Genomic DNA, 18,623 nt, shown 5'->3' with positions numbered 1-18,623 from the left:
CTAAAGCAGTTAGACATCTAATTTCTGTGACATTTCAATGGGAGTTGTTATTTTTCCCTCTTAAGCTCTTTGAAATAGCAAGCAAGGATTTCTGTTTCAGGCTTGTGAGCTTCCTCACTGCATCTGCTGTTCTTACAGAATAACAGAAAATTTGGGAGGCTCAGGTACCTGGCAGAAATGGTTTTTATACTGTCTGGATTTTGAGCCTAAATTCCAAACAGTTAACAATTATCAGAGTAAGAAGTAATGGGTGCATTCCTGGGTGAATGCAGAAGACATTTGTTCTAACAAAATGATTCTGCTGATAATGCTTCTTGTGTTAGGTCAGGTTGCTTTTTTTCCTTGATGTCTTAAAATGTTTTGAAATGTTGGTTCTTTAGAAGGAAAAGCACTGAGATAAGTGCAGGATGCCTGTGTTGGAAATGGAATGGTCAAACAGTGCAAAAGATGAACAAGGAGCATTGATTGTTGCCCTTGGCTTGTTTCTCAATTCCTTACTTTTCAAGCTCCTGATATTCTTCCTACTGGAGCAATAGTTCCTGAGGTGGGTGGGGGATGCTCCTGCAGGGTTAAGCCCCTGCACAGTGAAGAGGAAGCCCTGGTAACTGTATTTGTGGTAGTGTTTTGTGGAGCCTTGCGGGTAACTGAACACAGACTCTCCCCAGTGTCTGGTCTAGGAGCAGATCTGATCCATGAAATGCTGGACAGGACAAGGAAACCAGGACTACCTGCTTTGGCTGGAGTCCCCCACTGAACTGAACAAAACATGGCACAGAGCTGCACCCTGACAGGTGCCAGCTGATTTCAGCTGGGAGCTGGAGCAAGCCCAGCCACAGCATATGTTCACAATCAAAAAGTCATTAAAAATTCACATAGACAAGTTACTCAATTTGGAGCCTGTCTGTGAAACTCTGCACACCAGCTGAGGCAGTAGCTCGGGCTCGATGCTCCTGGTAATCTTCCACAATCCTGTGAATCTGCAGGAGATGGGAGGAGGGCACTTGCTCCAGTTTGGATTTCTCATTTTCTTAATCTTAAGGGAATGATTTCCCTCCCACTGGCCTTGGTGTGGATGTCTCCTGAAAGGCATATCTGTGACCATCATCTTCCTTGGCAGGCATTCTGCTGAAACTCAGCCTGGGGGGGCGGGAAGTAATTCATTTTGTCCCTATGTTGTGTGGGCTAAGATAATCCTCTGGTTTGGACTCTGATTTTGGTTGCTAAATATAAAAGTAATTGAAAGGGTTAATGTGTGAGCCCTCCTCCCACTCAGGATGCTTCTGTAGGAAATCCATAGGAAGCAGGTCATCCATAGGTGCCTTGGAAATGAAGTGAGGTGCACAGTAACATGCAGTGAGTTAGATGAAAACAAGTTTATTCTGGGTTTATAAGCACTCTGGCAATGAAAAAGAGTTTGATACTGAAAAAGCAACAAATTAGAGGCCCTGGTAATTTGCTGCTGGCAACCACATTTGCTCTTGGGTGCAGTGTGATTGACACGTACTGCAGGCTTTCCATGAATGTCATTGCCTCTTGGAAGTTCAGTGGGCTTCACCCTCCTCTGTGGGAGGAGACACTTGCCATTAAATATTTCCCTTGGTCCTGTCCTTCTCTTGCAGACCGTGTCCCAGATGCCTGCTCCCCAAGGGATTGGACTCTCTCTGGTGGTCTCCCATAACAAATCAGTAGAGATTCCCTTCTGGCTTCTTACACAGCGGCTTTCACTGAAGGTGAAGGTGGAACTTCATCTGAAGGTTATCTGAAGTTTATGCTGTCCTAGTTAGCAAAATTTCAGTGCCACTCTTCTTTCTGTCACTGCTCTTTTGAAGGTGCAGAGTCCTTGAAGGAAGCAGGGAAGTAGGAGAGATGATCAAGAAGTCCACTTTTATTGTATCACAGGGAGAAATCCAGTGCTGAAGCCAAATTCTTAGCAACTTCTTTGTGGTGTGACAGTCTTTGGAAAAATGAAAATCATTAGGTAGTCAGTCCTTGCTCAGAGTTGAGCTTTGGATAAATTAGTAACTCTTCAAGGCACAATTTTGTTAATTGCCAACAATTACATACTTTGTTTTTGCATTAGATCAGCTGTGCTGAAAGTTCCCATGCCTCTAGTGCATTTTCCATTTTTTAATGGGCTTTGTATTAAGCCTCAACAATCAGGAGCTTGTTTTTATGTAAGGAAAAGTTCTCTGTGTGATCTGTAAAATTAACCAGGTAATTTTAACTTTTTTGTTTTGCGGAGTTGTGTTTATTTGTTTATGAATCTTTTCTTGCCCCATTTTAGTTATTCAAGTACAATCTTTTTAACTTTGAGGTTATTTTTACATGACAAACACTTGATCTCAGAAAGAGATGCTTCTGGTTTGGATTAATACAAGTCTGAAAAACTTGGATGCATACTTTTGGAATATCAAACAGTTTGATAAGGTATGAAAATATGTTTTTAATGTTTATTTGCAGATAGTTAAAGGCAGTGTAAACCAATTTCTGAGTTTATTTGCTTTTATGCATTTGCTCTGGCATGCAGGCTAACCTCACTTTCAGGATATGACAAGGACAAACACCGGACTGTTGTTGATTAATGGGTGTGTTTGCCACACTTGAACATGTGGTTCCTAAAGTTCAGGATGTGTAAAAATACAGAATAAAAACACTGATGTCTTGTGCCAGGCAGACACTGCCACGGAAGGGTGGAGCTGTATGGCATTTCTTTACTTTCTTTTTCCTCTTTGCAAAGGAGAATTGTCACAAAAGGAAAACTCTCCCCTGAATTAAAGAGAAGGTGTGCAGCAGCTGAAGGCACCATGGCTGTAAGGTGCAGGCTGCTCTTGAGGGAGAATTATGTAATACCAACTCTAAGTATCAATATCAGGTTCTGCAGGGGTAAGATGGGCAAAGAGGTGCTCAGCACGAGCCAGTTCAAGGCCAGAGTGACCAAGCAATAACTTGTGGTGTCCACATCAGAAATGGAGGGCTGAGATCCTCATGTGCCAGACCCTCCGTGTGCCTGGATGGGAATGGGGTGAGATGTCCTGGTACATCCCAGGCTTGTTGGGCTGGTGCTTGGACCTCAAAAAACCTCAGCTGAATCTGGTCAGTATGCCTATGTTCCATGAGGTGTGGAAACTGTGGGTAATTCCTCAAAGTACCAGAGTAAGCAAATCTAGGAAAGGTCATCCTGGGGCTCTTCCAGCTTCACTTGGTGGTGGAATTTTAACCAAGGATTGTGTTGGCTGGACTGACTAATTCTCTGGAGCTGTCACCAGCAGAGATATGGTGATATTCATGAAGTGAGTTTGGGTGCCAGTTATCACAGCCATGTTAGGTGCGAGCTGGCTCATTTGCCAGCTTGGCCAGGAGAGAGCTTGCTGGGGTTCGTATCTCCTGGTAGTGATGGGAGAGAGCATGGAGGCACATTGCCATGCCTCTGTCCTTGCCTCCTTACCCTAGCAGCTCTCAAAAAACGCAATACAAGCAGGAATTAAATTCCTTGTTGAGTGTGAGGCTGGCTGTTGCAACAGTGAAGCCTTGCTCCTTGCCTGAGAACTCTTCTTTCTTTTTAATACCCACTGCAGGAAGTTGGTGCTCTTATATCTGAGTAATAAATTTATGGTTTTCTGAGACCCTCTATAAAATAAAACATGCTCTTGATCTGGTCTAAAGCCCATTTGAGTGAATCACATGGAGTCCCATGGATTTGTCAGTGTTTATGAATCAAGCCCTATAGCTTTCAGTATATTACAAACAGAAAACCCTGTGTTACTATTTTTTGTGAGTCACTTGCACCTAGATAGCTCTTAACAGGGGAGCAGCAGTTCAGTCAACGCTTTTTTCCAAGAAATTACCTCTCTGTCCCTACAGAAAAGCAGCTTCTGTTCTTTCAAGGAAATTTTAATTTTTGTCATTTCTGTAGTTAACCATTTAGTGGCGACACACATTAACCTCATTCTTCTTCCATATTGTCAGGTCTGCTCCCATTTATCCAAACAGCCAAGCAGCTCCACCCTGGAGACCTGGTGGCAAACTGGCAAACCCTTGCACCTCTTCCCAAACCCATGCTGCTGCAATGTTTTTGCTGCCAGCTGCTGCAGAGGGTTGTTTTGCTCATATGTGCTGGAACATCTCTCTTCTCCATTGATGGAATCTGAAGGTCGAGATCATCTCCTGTTTTTCCAGAGCAAACTGTTGGCAGATGGGGCTTCTGTCTCTACTGCCATCCAGAGGGATGCCAGCAGGGAAGGATTTTCTACCCCCAGATTTATTCTCAGTCCATCCCCATCCTCAGGTGCTGGTATGATGAAGGGTGGGATGGATTCTTGCTTTATTCACTGTCATATCTTGTGTGCTGGGTACAAAATTTCAAAGGGTGGTAACAGGAGAGTAATTTTGCCACTGCTGAGGCTCTCTGGCACTTACTGAAAATACACAGATTGGCAATCACTCTCTTGAACTCTTAGTGCAGTCCCCAAGGGCCACGTTTCCCAACCATCATTGGCTCCCTAATAATAAAAAAAAATTAATGAGTTGCATATTTTTGAAACAAAACTTCTGAAGATATGTTTGCTTTTATTTCTTCTTAAGTTTTTATGGTTTACCTATCTGTGTGACTGTAAGCATCAGGGAATTGTCCCACCTGGTGGGTCTCACGTAGTTAGGTCATCTAGATTGGAATGTCATCTAGGTAGCCTCATCCCTTCTCCCAGAACATGCTGGGATTGTGAGACTTGCTTTATAATCAAAGTAGCTGACAGCAAGACGCTCTCAGATCCTGGGTCTTCAAAATGCAGTCTGTATTACGAAAACCAAAATTAATTCAAAACAAAACTTCCAGAACTTTGAGAGCACATATGAACGGGCTCCTGACAGAACAGTCAATCCTTTGTAAATGGAATTCTTGGAGATTCCCTGCTTCAGCAGCTGAATGATAACCAGTGTGTCTCTCATGCACAGTCTAATTTTACAAACCAGTACATTCTTAAAGGCTAGTTATGGTTTTTTTCCTCTGTTCTTATTTTTGTCTGGATTAGCTTCAGGAAAGAGTGATGAGTTTGGAATGGATGAATGGATCTGCAGACATCAATTAAATTGATAAAGCATCACAAATTATGCCCAATGTGCAAGAAAGTCTACAACAGGCTTACTTGTCCTGCCCTCCATCATACAATTTTAGCAGTGAAAACAGAAAAACATCCTCTACAGATTTAGGATGTGCAGACTGCACAGGCTGGGTAGCTCTATCAGCCCCTTAGCAAACTGGAAACTGTTTTGCAGTGGGACATTGGAGCATGACTGTTCTGCAACAGGGCTCAGAGCCAAACTCCTCAGAGCAGCATTTGGCTGATCATTTGGATTGAAACAAATGACACATTGAGATTACCCCTTCCTGCTCCTGCAAGATTTCAGGCAGTGCTGCTTTTTTGTTTTGTTTTGTTTTGTTTTGTTTATTCATGTATTTGAAAAGAGAAAGGTATTTCAGTGCTTATGAAAAGCCAATACCCGGCAGGACTGAGAACAGCCTGAAACGATGCTGGCAAGTGCCAAGGCATTTCCTTCACCTTGCCAAAGCACCCCAAGCTTTCCTAACAATAGCCCTGTTCCCTCCTGTGCCCTTCCAGAGCAATGATTGAAAATTACACCTCTGTGTTGATTTCTTGTTGTTTTTTTAAATATATAGCATGTATGTGTTTTAGTCTTTATTAGCCACCATTAAAAAGTAAATGAAACAAGGGACAACAAATAAAGCTTTTATTTCAAGAAGAGTTAGGTTAAACAAATGATCAGTCCTTAGCTGAAAGAGTCAATATAGTGGTTACAGAAAGCAGATCAGAAAGCATACAGAACTGTTTTAAGAAGAAAACAAACAAAAACAAACAAAAAACTGCCAAAAACAAAACCAAAACAAAACAAAAACCCAAAAACAAACAAACAAACAAACCCCCAACAACAACAAAAAAAGCCACCACCAACAAAAAAAACACCCCGAGACAGCAGGAAACAAAGAGTTATTCAACTGATCAAGTGATAGACACCTGTAAAGGGGTCAAGGGATGCAGGACCCTGTGAAGAACATTTCATTTTAAATACCCCACTTAAGCCTGTTGCATGGAAGGGAGTTTATGCTGGAAAAGGCAGGATATATTGCTGTGCCTATCAGCAGTGACAGAACATAAGGAGCAGCAGTGTTTGATCAGACTTTCACAGGTAATGTAGTGTTTCCATTAGGAATTAAATATAAAACTTTGTGGGGTGTTATAATGCAGAAGCAGGCAGACTTGTAACAAACAATAGTTTAGTGGATATTTGCAGTCCAAAGCAGCACTCTAAAATGATACTTAACAGTGCTAGTGCTTTATGGAGGAGAGGTAAACCCACCATCTGCACACAGATCTATGCCAAAGCACAGCAGCCCAGGACACATGGATGTAATGATTTTTAAAGCTTAAAAGACAGCTTTAAATGTTACATGAAAATCATAGCAATGGTGTTGCTAATATGACTGTTTAGTTTGTGTATTAGTGTGCTCAGTTGAAGGTGAGGACATACACGGGATGCCTTCAGGGTGAGGCACCACCTCTCCCATGAATTGTGTCTGCCAGAGGCTGCTCAGAGTCAGAGCAGCCTCTGGGAGGTGTGGGACGGAGATGGGAGCAATTCCCAGGTACCCAGCACGGCCCAGGGTGACACTACCAGCTGACTCCTGGGTGCTGTAGCTAAACTTCCACAACAATGAGCAGTGGCTATGGGAAGGTTGAAGATTTGCAGGACACAGCCTTTCTGTCTGGATGTGCCCTCTCCTGTAGATGCAGGGAAAAAAACCAATTACCTAAAAAGCTTTATTTTTTAAAATACATTAATTGTTTCCGACTTGCAAAGGGAAACTGTAGACTTTCCAGAGCGATGTACAACAAAAGTACATGTGATTAATTTCCTTTAATTAAAATGTTTACATAGACCTTATTGTAACAGTTGGTTTCAGTGTTTCACAGATTTTAGGGTTGGGAGATATTCTTTAGCCCAAAATTTCTTCTCCATTGGGGATTGCATGATAGGAGACTGAACTGAGTGACATGCAAGAGAGTGGGAACCCTAAGCCCATCAGTACCATTGACTCCTTTCTGTCCTGCACAGTAGCAAATAGCCAAACCATGTGGCTTAGCTTCTCTCAAGATTTTCGCAGGTTACAGGGATCTTGAGACACCCAGGCTAGCTCTGAAATATATGAATGGAGTCTAGGAGTCATGTTGAGATGTGCAACATATTCGGGATGAGCTTTTTGCATGGGTCTCCCTTTTTTCCCATATCCAGCGTGCCAGCACAGGCATCTTTTCATGCTACTGAGCTGTATTATATAGTGACTATAATGTCTCTAGAGATCGTGGAGATTGAAGAATGCCATTGGGATATGGCCTTTCTAAAACTGGATTTGGATATCCTCAATTGTCTCTTCGGCACTGGGAATCTTGAACTTGTGAATCTTAGGGTCTGCCTGGTTCCCTATGAGAGTTTCTGCTGGTGCACAGGAGGTTGCACAGAGCACCTCAGTTCTATAAGGGAACAGCAGAAGCCAAAAGCATGGTGACCACAGCAAAATAACAAACATGGATGGTAACATCCATGAACTACTGTAGTAGTTCAGAGAAGAGATGTGAGGACCAAGGAAGAAGTGCCAGAAGAGCTTGGCTGCTTTGCGGTTTGTTATTTCTGTGCTTGCCAAGCTGGCCACTGGATCACCAGGAGTGTTTTCTTGTACTCTTTTTAAAATTTTTAAGCCTAATGATGAACTGTTTGAACCAGCAATTTGACTTCCAATTTAAGTAGCTTTAAAGAATTTCTTTAAATAATCAGAATTGTATGCTAAAAAGAAGAAAAGCCACAGTGAGGGCTGGAGAATGGAACAGCAGACTAAAAAGACTGAAACCCAGTAAACTGGGTTTGGGCATGTAAATAGTAATACTGTTTTCAGCTGAGCTGTTGTCATGAGGGCGGCTCACTCTGGGGCTTAGTGCATTGTCGTCCAGATAGAGCTAGAAGAGATCTCAAAGGTAGGTATGCCTGCTGCCAGTTTATAAAAAGAAACCTAGAAAGTTTTCTGCCCTAAATGGAGTCAGAACTGTGCAATAGATGTGCATAAAAATTAGGCTAAGGTTCTGCCTCCAAGCAAGTAATTAGCAACCCTTATAATTGGTAGGTACAGGTTACAATTCTTTGGAAGTTTTGACGTGCATTCCTCTTTGACTTTTAAAATAAATCTTTAAAAGACCAGTGTATTTCCTTGGGTATGCCCTTACTTTCCTCTCTGAAGAAGATTTCCATTTATAGTTTTTGAAATATTGGCAAGTATGCAGAAGATATAGGTTGTGCTATTGCAAAACCCAGCACAAGTCAGCACCAAGCAATTGCCATACAGGGACCTTAAATTAGAATTATAACAGGCTTGGTAGTAGTTGAGCTGAATACTTGATTTCTTCAGCTGGTTGGCCATCCAACAAATAACAGAAAATGTATCTGAGGTGAACAAAAGAAAGGGATTTCCCAATTAAAATGAAATCCAAAATTAAGGGTTTATAAATTATGTTTTTTGTTCTCAGCCCAAGCTGAATGATTTTTTGTGGTATAGAAAAATATTTTCCTGCAGGCTAGGTTTTCTTCTCCTGCCAGTGACTTTAAAATGTTTTTTTTGAATAAACATTTCAAATTCTTGCCCACTACAAACATGCCCTTTTTGATTGAAATAGTTTGTGGAATTTGTGGCCAGATTTGTTTGGCCTGAGGTGTATTTTGAAGGAAAAAGAATCATTGCAAAGGAAATTTGCTCTACTATCTAGCACTTCTATGGTCCTCTCTGCTTCCCTGGATACTAGTTACATATTTCCACTTCAATTTGTGTTCTTTAGGGAGAAGATGGTGTTATTCAAGTCTTTTTTAATGCAGTAATTACAGTTTTACACAGTGAGCAGAAGGATTTGGTGTGTTGCTTTCTTTGGGTACTTATATTCTCATGTATATTGCTGGCCCAGCTGGGCACTGGCACTGGCTTCTGGACCAACCATCTATAAAATCAGGCCAAGTTTTGCTCAGATCAACTTAGGATTGCTGAGATTTCCAGCCTGTGCTCTCTTATCATGAAGCTGCAATACTTTAGCACTCCTTTATTTAGATTAGAAACTTTAATATGGCAGCACATCCCCATAATCACCACAAACAGTTGATAGCTGGTGCTTCAAGGAGTTATTCTCATAGGTACAGGCTACAAACGAAGAAGGTGGCAGTACGTGCAGATACATAATAGCAGCTTTCAGAAAAGATAATTTCCAATAATGATTATTTGTTAATGCTTCCACAACGTGAGAGCAGAATAAGGGCATTCAATTGATAATGAAAACCAAACTTAACAAGAGGTGCTCCTTGTATGAAAGTGTGGCAGGTGAGAGAACTGTTTGGGAGCAGTGACATTATCCTAATTTCTTGCTTTACTACAGCTTGCCTAGACATAATTAAGGTTGAAAATCAAAAAAAAAAAATTAAGGTTGCTTTTCTTCCTCTGGAGTATAAAATGTCTAACAGAAGAGGAAGGCAGAATTTTTGTGAGAAGTGTTGTCCTGTTTCCAGCATTGGTCCAGTGTAGGTTTTTTGTTATGTGTCAGACAGAGACTTTTGTTACTTCATGAGCCTCTTAGTCAATAAACTAAGAGGCTCATGAAGTAACAAAAAACTAAGTTTAGGTTTGAAGAATGTGTGATATCATATAGTATACGCTTCATAGAAATATTGTGGCTACACAGGAAGCCTCAAGAAGTAGATACTTTATTCCTTGATTTCTTAATAGTGCTCTGTAATCTAAGTTCTCCTCGACTTGTGACTGGAGTTATTTAAGAACAATAACCCTTATGCAGTTGCATACAAAACCTGTGCCAAGGTAATAGGTGGACTATTTACTGGTGTTTTAAATTTGAGAGCCAAACTAGTCTTTTCCAAACTCCCATTTCTATGAGTTAGGTGTCTGGTGTCTTGAGACCACAGCTCTGAGCAAAGGATGACATGATTACAAGGGTTTGATGAGAGCTGTGGGGCTGAAACAGGGCAAGGGGTGCTCCCAAATCCTGCTCAAGGATGGCTGCTGGGATGGAGGATGCACAAGCATGTCATTTATGCCAAGGGATTGTGCTCAACACATTTCAGAGGGGTGGAACAGGAGATAGAGTTAAGGAAACCATCGGACTTTGGAACTGTTTTCAGACCCCAAAAGCAGACCGTGGTTTCGGACAATAAACGTTATTCAGCAGTGTGAATAGGAAATTGTTCCTGCTTTTCTACAGATCCATGCCATCACTGCATGCAAACTGCACGTGGTGTGCACGTTTGATGTTGGGCCCCATACCCAACCTGTGTGCTTCTAGGTTCATTTCCTGACAGCCCTGCAGTGCTGCAGAGATGTCATGGTTCTGAGGCTAAAGTGTTGTTTGGATGTAAAAAACACATGAAAGACCCTCAGGGTGCCACCAGCAGCCTGTCACTGTTGTGTGGGGCTTGCACCATGCCTTCTCAGAGGTTTTAGCACTGCTAAGCACAATGATGTGCCTGGCCCAGAGTCACACAGACATTTTCCTCAGCAGCCCTGGTTGCATGTGAGCAGGTGTCTTGTGTGCCTGGGTATCTCTATTCGCTTGTCTTGTGGCATTGCTTTGAGGCTGTCACCCTGGCTGTATGATCACAAACCTCCTAAACCATTCCTCAACCCCTCAGAAACCTGAGAATTTATGTAATGTGGAGATTTTATCTGCATTTCGTGTGGGAACATAGGTTTATACTGAAATAGTTGTATCAGTTCAACATCTCGTGAATGTGGTTACACATTGTAGATGCAGGATCGATTTAACTTTACAGCAACAGGATCAGAGAGCTCACTTGAGTCTTGTAGCTGGATATGTGTAATCAGCTTCTGCTTGCAGGCTGCCTGATTAGGCAAGATCTCAAAGCATTACTATGTCAATTTAGTCCTTCTGAAATGACTGTGGACTTTGTGTCCACAAAGCTCTGTAGACATGTGCAACAATCTCAGTCCTATGTATGCACTGTACAAATATATATTTAACCTCTGCAAATGTAGAATGTGGTGTGCTGGGGACACTCAGTGGCATTTGATCCGCACATGGCTTTCCCAATGTTCCTCTCCATCTACAGTGGCACAGGGTAGCCACTGAGACAGGCTGGTTGTCCTGTGGTTGTGCTGTTGGGACACCTAAGCAGAAGCATCCTGGGATACTGCTGTGGGGCATGGAGTGATGCTGAGATTTGGAAAGCTGCTAGGAGAAGGATAAGGCCCAGACTAAGGAGGCTGCTGCAGCCATTAGCTCCAGCCTTGGAGAAGGCTGGGTCTTCAGCCTCCCTCCAGCTGTTCTCACTTCTCCCCCTTTCCCAACCTCAGCCCGGTTTTTTCATGTGCTGAAAATGTATTTGGTCTGCCTCTTGTCTTTACCAGTGGTTGCTGGGGGAGGGAGGGAGACTGGTATTTTGTTTTTAGTTCTTCCAGAAGCTCAGCCCTCATTGATACTTGCCAGGTCTGAACTGTAGCAGAGACACTTTAAGCTAAGTGCATACATGTCTGTGGGGAAAAAAAGAGAGCTGGTTGGTTTTGCTTTAATAATAAAATAAAGGTTCCACTAAAATTCACCCATGGGCCAAGAAACAAACATGATAAATTGCAGCCCAGAGGATAATTCTTCTGGAAAGGTAAAATTATCTAAAAATAGCACCTTAGAATGAAAATGCTTCATTGACAATAACTACAGTGTTGCTATGGTGATGCTGGAAAAAAATGATCGTTATTATACAGCCACAGAACTGCTCCCCCGCCCTCCCATGCCATGAATCAACTGCTAGTATTAAAATCACAGACAAATTTTGTGTTACATTTCAATTTTTTTCCTTGTCTGAATGCTTCTCTGTTCTAGTGCATGTCCCACAGACAAATGAAACACCATCAGGGGAAGGCATTGAAATAAAGTTTACTGGTCAGCTCTGTGTGATCTATTTATGTATTATCTCAATTGCAACCATGCCCTTTCTTTTGTCAGAGCAACTTGCTCCAAGAGCAGGGAGGCAGCAGTCAGAGCAAGATCCAAAGGTAATAGCTTGATGGGACTGTTCACGGATTTTTTTTTTCCAGCCTGCAGCAAGTAAAAGACATAATACTGATGAAATCCAGAGCCTTTTGTTTCAACAGGTTTCATGTACACCTCCCAGGGTACATGGTATCCTGCTTTGTGAGGATTATGAGAAATGAGGAAGTTGAAACTCCAAATTTCTTTTAAGAAAACATAGTTTGGCAACAGTGTTTCTTTTAGCATTCTTGCATTCTTACCAACAACAGAAGAGCTGGGTAATACTGTTTTGATATACTCAGCCCATTCAGGCCCAGTTTGGGGGATTTTAAATGCAACATGACTTCAAAACATTTATGGCTCTGCAGAGACTGTATTTGCAGGCAAGTAGAGCTTCAGAATCTTTTGTGTGGCAGCTGAAACCTACTTAACCGTCTGTCTTATGTGAAGCTGGTAAATGGCTCTGTTTATACAGCAGCTGCATCTCAAATGCAATCCATACAGCTGGCAGTGGACCAGTTGCAATATAGATGATATTTTAATTTCTCCATCAAATGCTGTCTGTAATTTGTGAGGCTTTCCTTAGACAATAGAGCCAATATTAAATCACACAGCAGGTACTGTGTGGTACTTCCTGCCTTCCTTGAGGAGCCTGGAGTATGCCAGTTACTGTAGACAATGTTGTATGAACATGAAAAAAAAATATATCCATGTTTTCATAAAATTAAGGTTAATTTCTAGCTGCATATAGAGTCTCTGACTTCTCCATGTTGATTTTGGGCTACAGCCATCAGTATGCAGACAACTGCTTCTATGTGGCACCTGGCCTTACCTAAAGAAGATACAGCATCAGTTTCACGGGCTCAAGAAATTATATAATTAGACTTTTAGGGGATTTGTAGCCCTCTGAAGCTAGGAATTGAATTTTATGAAGGGTAATTTTAAGAGTGGTTGACTGGCAGCGTGGGAGGATGGAACATTAGATAGCAAAGGAGGAGGGTTTTATTAACTGTCTTTCTCTGCTTTTGCTTCAGGATAATTATTGGGCCAAGCTGCATTGAATTCAGAGGAGATGGAGGCATCTGAGACTTTGTAATGTTACATAATATTTTTAAACAGTGACTCAAACTCTGGCTTTGCTAGCTGGAAGGTTTAGTGCTCTCCTTTGTAGCTGGTATTCCAGTGGTGAGGAAGAATAAGAATGTGCAGGAAAGTGAGGCTGCGTTTAGTTTTTCATACTGCATGCGGGAAGATAATGATGGACTCTTATCCCGACGTGGCACTGAATGAAAAGATTCAATTCAGGCAGAGCATTATAGAAAGATAAAGAATTTCACAATGCTTTCCTCCACATGTTTATATATAGCATATTCCTTTCGTTCAGCTTTGCACAGAGTTCAGGTATGAAAGGCTGTGTTTAGAAGGTATTGTGATTCAGGTTTAAAGTGATGCTGATCCACACTCACTGAAAATAATGAAAGACTTTCTCTGATTTAATCAAGCTTCAGTTTGGGGTTACAAGGCAGGGGGCTCAGAAATGAGACCTCCCTCATGCATCCTAATGCTCTAACACAGATTGCTCTAGCTGATAGCTCTGACATAGAGAGCAGAATTTGCACTTCTGAAAGTCATTTAATGCAGACCTGTTTTGCTGCCTGCAAATACACAGAGGGAAATAGGTATGCCAGGTAACAGCAGAATTGGGCACAGCCGCCAAGATGACTTTCAGAAGGTGAGAGGCATTGTGTCCAGTCCAAAAGGGTCTGAAATTCAGTGGGAGCCTTGCCCAGAGGTAGGATACTTGTGGGCAGCTGCCTGGTGTCACAATGCCTCTGTAGGAGGCAGCTTCTCCCAGGTCCTGCTGGTCTGTGCAGCCCCTGGTTGGGGAAGGGAGGAAGTACATCCCTTCTTCTCTCATGCTGCACCTGCTTACATTACAGCCCTCTTTGTAATTCTGAAATGGAATTGGATCAATAGTCTTGAGAACTGGAAAACAGCATTTCAAAGTGATGTTAATTCTTGAAGAGCTGAATACTTACACAAACATGCATAGGTGTCTACCTTGAGGGACCAAACTATGTCCTCCATGGCCAAACAAGATTATGAAATTACAGAATCGCTGACTGTACATCAAAAGGAAGGTCACAGTGGAAATGTTTTTCTTAACCAGAAGCTTAGCTCCTGTTGGAGTTCTTGCTGGTGGGAGGTAACATTTACATGCTGGTAAAGTAAGATTCCAGGACCAGTCTTACGTGGGGGTTAACCATTCCTTCTCATTTACAGGGTCTGTCTTTAGTGTACAGGTAGTATAAGATGGTATGTTATTTTACACAGAGGCCACCATTGTCATCTCCTGGAATCATCTTAATACGGGTTACAACTGCTGAATACTTCGCATCTGTATAAAAATACAAAGAGATTCTACAAAGAAATCATCTGGCATCTCTGTTCTGGAAGAAGCACAGGCTTAATGAAGAGTAGTTATGTAGGATCTGCTTATTTTACCTCTGGCAGAGCAGTTGGTATGAATACATGCTGTGGAGTGCTAGATCCCTTGGGAATCCTTCGAAATATGTTAAACACTATCTACGCATTTCTCCTCCTTTCCTTAATGACTCGCTAACTTTTATGAAAGTATATCATTCCTTTCTCTTCTCTTCTGATGATAAGTGAGTTTGTTTAGCAAATGATGGCCTCTCAGTTCTCCTTTCTGGGCTTTAAAACTAAACATTTGTTCAAAAATTTGTAAAAGGTATTGTGGTGTTAGCTTGAAGCTTTAAAACTTCGCCTGTCCTTGGATGAATATGCGTGAAGGAAAAATAACTCAGAGGGCATGATCTGTGATTTCCTCCAGGAAACAGGCAAGAAAGACCCTCTGTGAATCCAAACCACCAAAGAGTTAACCCTGGGCTTTCACAGGAGTACAGGAGGAGTGTTTTTCTAAATAACAATAGAGGCTAAAACCAGGATCAGATACTTGACAAGAAGATAGGAAATGGCATATGAAAATCATTCCTCTGTGGAAGACTAGCGCATAATCTGCGTCCTCTTTTAAGACCCAGAGAAGACCTTTTTGCTAATTTTGCCGCTTTTGAGAGCTTTTCCCTCTTCTGCAGAGGTAGCAGCCTGTGGAGAAGCACCTGCAAATATGTATAAGATGTGCCCAACACAGAGCTGTGTGCTCACCCTGAAGTCCCGGTGTTTTTAGAACAGACAACAAAGACCCCATTGTCTGCAGTGAGTTGTGTCAGTACAGGCTCCACCAAAACACGTCCCAGGCTGGCTTGAGAGGCAGCCTGAGCTCTTCCACCCACTTTTGAGCATGTGCATGGGGCAGCCCTGGTGTGGACAGGATAACAGAAGCAAAGCAGGTGAGAGTGGAATGCCTTAAACAATGGCTCTCAGCCTTAGCACACGTGCCTGCCTCCATTTGTGCATCTCCATTATCATCTATCCTCTTTAGCTATTTCAAGTAATGGCAGGCTGAGGGCATGTGAGGGACACTGAGGCATGAGCTAGCCCCCCATCACCCTGAGGCTGATGTGTTTCTTTCCTTGAAAGACCCTTCCCAGCCCTGTGTTTCTGATTCACTTCCTGCAGTAATTGTTATGGCTGATGTTAAGGGCTTGTAATATCCAGTGCATAAATTCTGCTGTGGCAGAATCATTGCATTTTATATCCACTGGGATTAAGCTAATCTGTTGTGTTATGCTGAGAACTCAGAAAGTAAGAGGAACCCTTTCATACATTACAACGTCATTTAGTAGAGGTTATTTAAAAGTTGCTGTAGCCTCTTTATAAAACAGTGACCATGAAAGCACTGGTCTGCCGTATATTCACGTGATGTGCAGTGCTTACACTGCGGTTGGTGGAGATTGAGGAATGAGTAAACAGATCTCCTTGGGAGTGATCTCAGCCTTGGCCTGAAAAACAGTGACCTCTTCCAGAGTGAGATGTGGATATGTTAATTGCTGATCTTTTAACATCACTGGCTGCTGCACTAGATAAGTCCCAGGTGTGTGAAATATCATCCATTTGTCTCGTGTTTCAGCAACTGAATTCGTGTAACAGAGAACTTCCATGGGCTACAGGCTGAGATTTTATCTTCTCTGCAGCATCAGTTCAAATGATTCTTGAGTCCTTGGCCACACACAAAACCTGCCCTTCTGGGTGTAGTGGCAAGTAGGAGTTGGGGCAGCAGGCCCACCTGGAAATATACTCAGGTACACCTTTGCTTCCAGATGCTGACTGGCCCTCTCTGTAGCAAGGGTCCTGAAAGGACCATCCTGCTCTCAAGCAAGGATATTCTTCTCATTTTGCTTCAGGACCTTTTGCTATTCAGTATGCCCAGAAATGCAAACAGGACCTTGCTCTGTTGACTGCCAAACAGCTACTTGTGGAAGCCCAGGAGACTGGGTGATTTTCCTCAACAAAGCATTGCTGTGTCTGGTGCTCTGTGTGATGTACACATGAGGATGTACTGTCTCTAGTAAAGTTTTGCAGGATGTCCACTCAAAATCAGCCTCAGCTGAGCAAGGCAGCCAGTGACCTGAGCTAACTTAGCAACAGAGGCTTATTTGTAGTGATTAAAGTCATCACAGACTGTTCTGTTGTCTTGAATGTGACTTTTGCTTAATAAAAACAGTCAATAGGAGTAGATCTATTGCTCAGGTTTTCAGCTGTGGCTTTGTAATTCAGTGTATATCTCGTAAATGTTATGCTAAGTTCCTGGCTGAGTTCCTGACAATTCCATAAGGCTACGAGCACTTATCCTCATGGACAACACAGAACAGTTTTGCTCTGATATTTCTTTGGTGTATATATGTCTTTTTCTAGCTGATCGCACCAACAACACATCTGCTCTCTTGGGTTAGGCTTTAGCTCTGAGTTTGGTGCCATCCCACTATCACTGCCTTCAGCCTTGAGAATGTCTATTCCACAAGTGAAAAAACGGCTTTGCCCAGAGCCATTTTTGTTTGTTTGGTCTTGGTTTGTTTTGGTTTTTTGTTATTCTAGCTCAGTAAGGCTGACCTTGTCTTGAGGTTTTGAAGCCCACAGATCCACAGATCAGAGCCCTAGGGAAGAAGCAGTACTGTTAAATACCTGATCACTGTGCAGAAGTGACAGTGAGTAAACCCTGATCTCTCAAGATGCTGTCTTCAGTTGGCTTTATGTCCCTCCCTGAAGTTCCAGGAGATACAATGGTCTGCCAGAGGTGAACTTCATCTGAAAAGAGTCCCGTGAGCAGTAACTTGTTCTTATTTCCTACAGTTCAGCTATATCTGGGAACGTGTTGATCGTGATTCGACTGACAGGTCTGTGAGTCAGTTTTGTGACTTCAGCTTTGGAAATAACTGTATTTAGTTCCAAGAATAAGAGCTCTGTTATCGGTCATGACCTGCTGTTCCCATTCCAGTAATTGACCACAATAGTCAGCATCCTGAGGATCATGCATTTTTGGACCTACATTGTTGTTCTTGCAGAGAGAAAACCTCTTTGTATTCTGTAGGTGCATTTGTATGCATTCATGTTGTAGAGTTCTTAAAGGGATTAGCAAAAGATCATCTATCATGGATAGCTGGCTAAAGGAAATAATTCCCCTTAATCTGTGTAATTTTCCCTACATTGACACTTCTCAAATTTTTTCACAAAATAGTATAATTTTGAACAATTTTCTTAGCACATCTGAGGATGCCTGTTTTCTCTTTGGAGCCCCTCCTGTTGCCATAACACAAATATTCCCTTGACTCATCTTTGTTCTGTTGCTAATAAAAGTCACAGTCATCACTAACTTCAGGTTAAACAGGGCTGTATGCAAGAATGCAAGGAAAAAAGTCAGTCTTTGAGAACTTAAGAAAGAGCAGGATTAGAGATGCCTGGTAACCTTAACACAGTCCCTCTGGGTATTATAGAATAGACTTTGATTATGTAGTTTTATGTGGCCCATGGGCCTTTCTAACTTGAGCCAAACTAATGCATGGCTCAGAACAGGAGTCAGTGTTGGCATGTGCTTCAGCTTTCCTTCCCTGGGCACCCAACAACCTTTGTTTGCACAAGAGATGTGAGGCCTTTTGGCTGCTGTTCTACGTGTGGAACCATTCTAGACCTTGCCAATGGTGTTACCAGTAGCTTGTAAGAGGAGGTTTTCTCTCAGGGTGCACTTTCATAAACATTAGAAAGCAAATTGAGGGTCGGACCTGATGGTCTTAAAGGTCTTTTCCAAGCAAATGATTCCATGGTTCTGTGAAGGACAGAAAGCAACATATGACATTATAATTCCTTTTCTGTCTACCATGTAAACAACATGGCCAGTAATTAAATCACAGTGCAAACCTAACATTTTGGGAGAGCTGTAGCTTACAGTCCCAGTAACTGAAAGACAACTCTGCATTTACCCATCCCTAGCATTATTTTGTAGGCCTAGAAACAGGTTTTCTTTGCAAAAGCTCAAGGAGTCTAGCTTTATGTCCCTCTGAAATGTCCTTTTGTTGGATTCTAGTGCTTTTGTGTTAGGAATAGAGA

At 42.2% G+C, this 18,623-nt stretch overlaps 1 protein-coding gene across 3 annotated transcripts in view; it reads left to right on the top strand.

The window, feature by feature from the left end:
* Positions 1-18,623, top strand: part of CHST11 (carbohydrate sulfotransferase 11) — a 160,487-nt gene that overhangs the window by 108,454 nt on the left and 33,410 nt on the right. Inside the window, exon 1 of one of the 3 annotated variants that reach the window (XM_054514892.1) lies at positions 1,629-1,754. The exons of the other annotated variants lie outside the window; for them this stretch is intronic. Within the exon in view, the coding sequence (XP_054370867.1) occupies positions 1,632-1,754 (123 nt within the window). The 5' untranslated portion in view covers positions 1,629-1,631. Of the gene's footprint in view, positions 1-1,628; positions 1,755-18,623 lie in introns of those variants that run through there. 3 annotated transcript variants of the gene reach the window in all.

Source organism: Molothrus ater, chromosome 5 (assembly GCF_012460135.2).
Source record: "Molothrus ater isolate BHLD 08-10-18 breed brown headed cowbird chromosome 5, BPBGC_Mater_1.1, whole genome shotgun sequence".
Classification (NCBI taxonomy): Eukaryota; Metazoa; Chordata; class Aves; order Passeriformes; family Icteridae; genus Molothrus; species Molothrus ater.
Note: the sequence above shows the minus strand (reverse complement) of the source record. Positions and strands in the feature narration are given on the sequence as shown.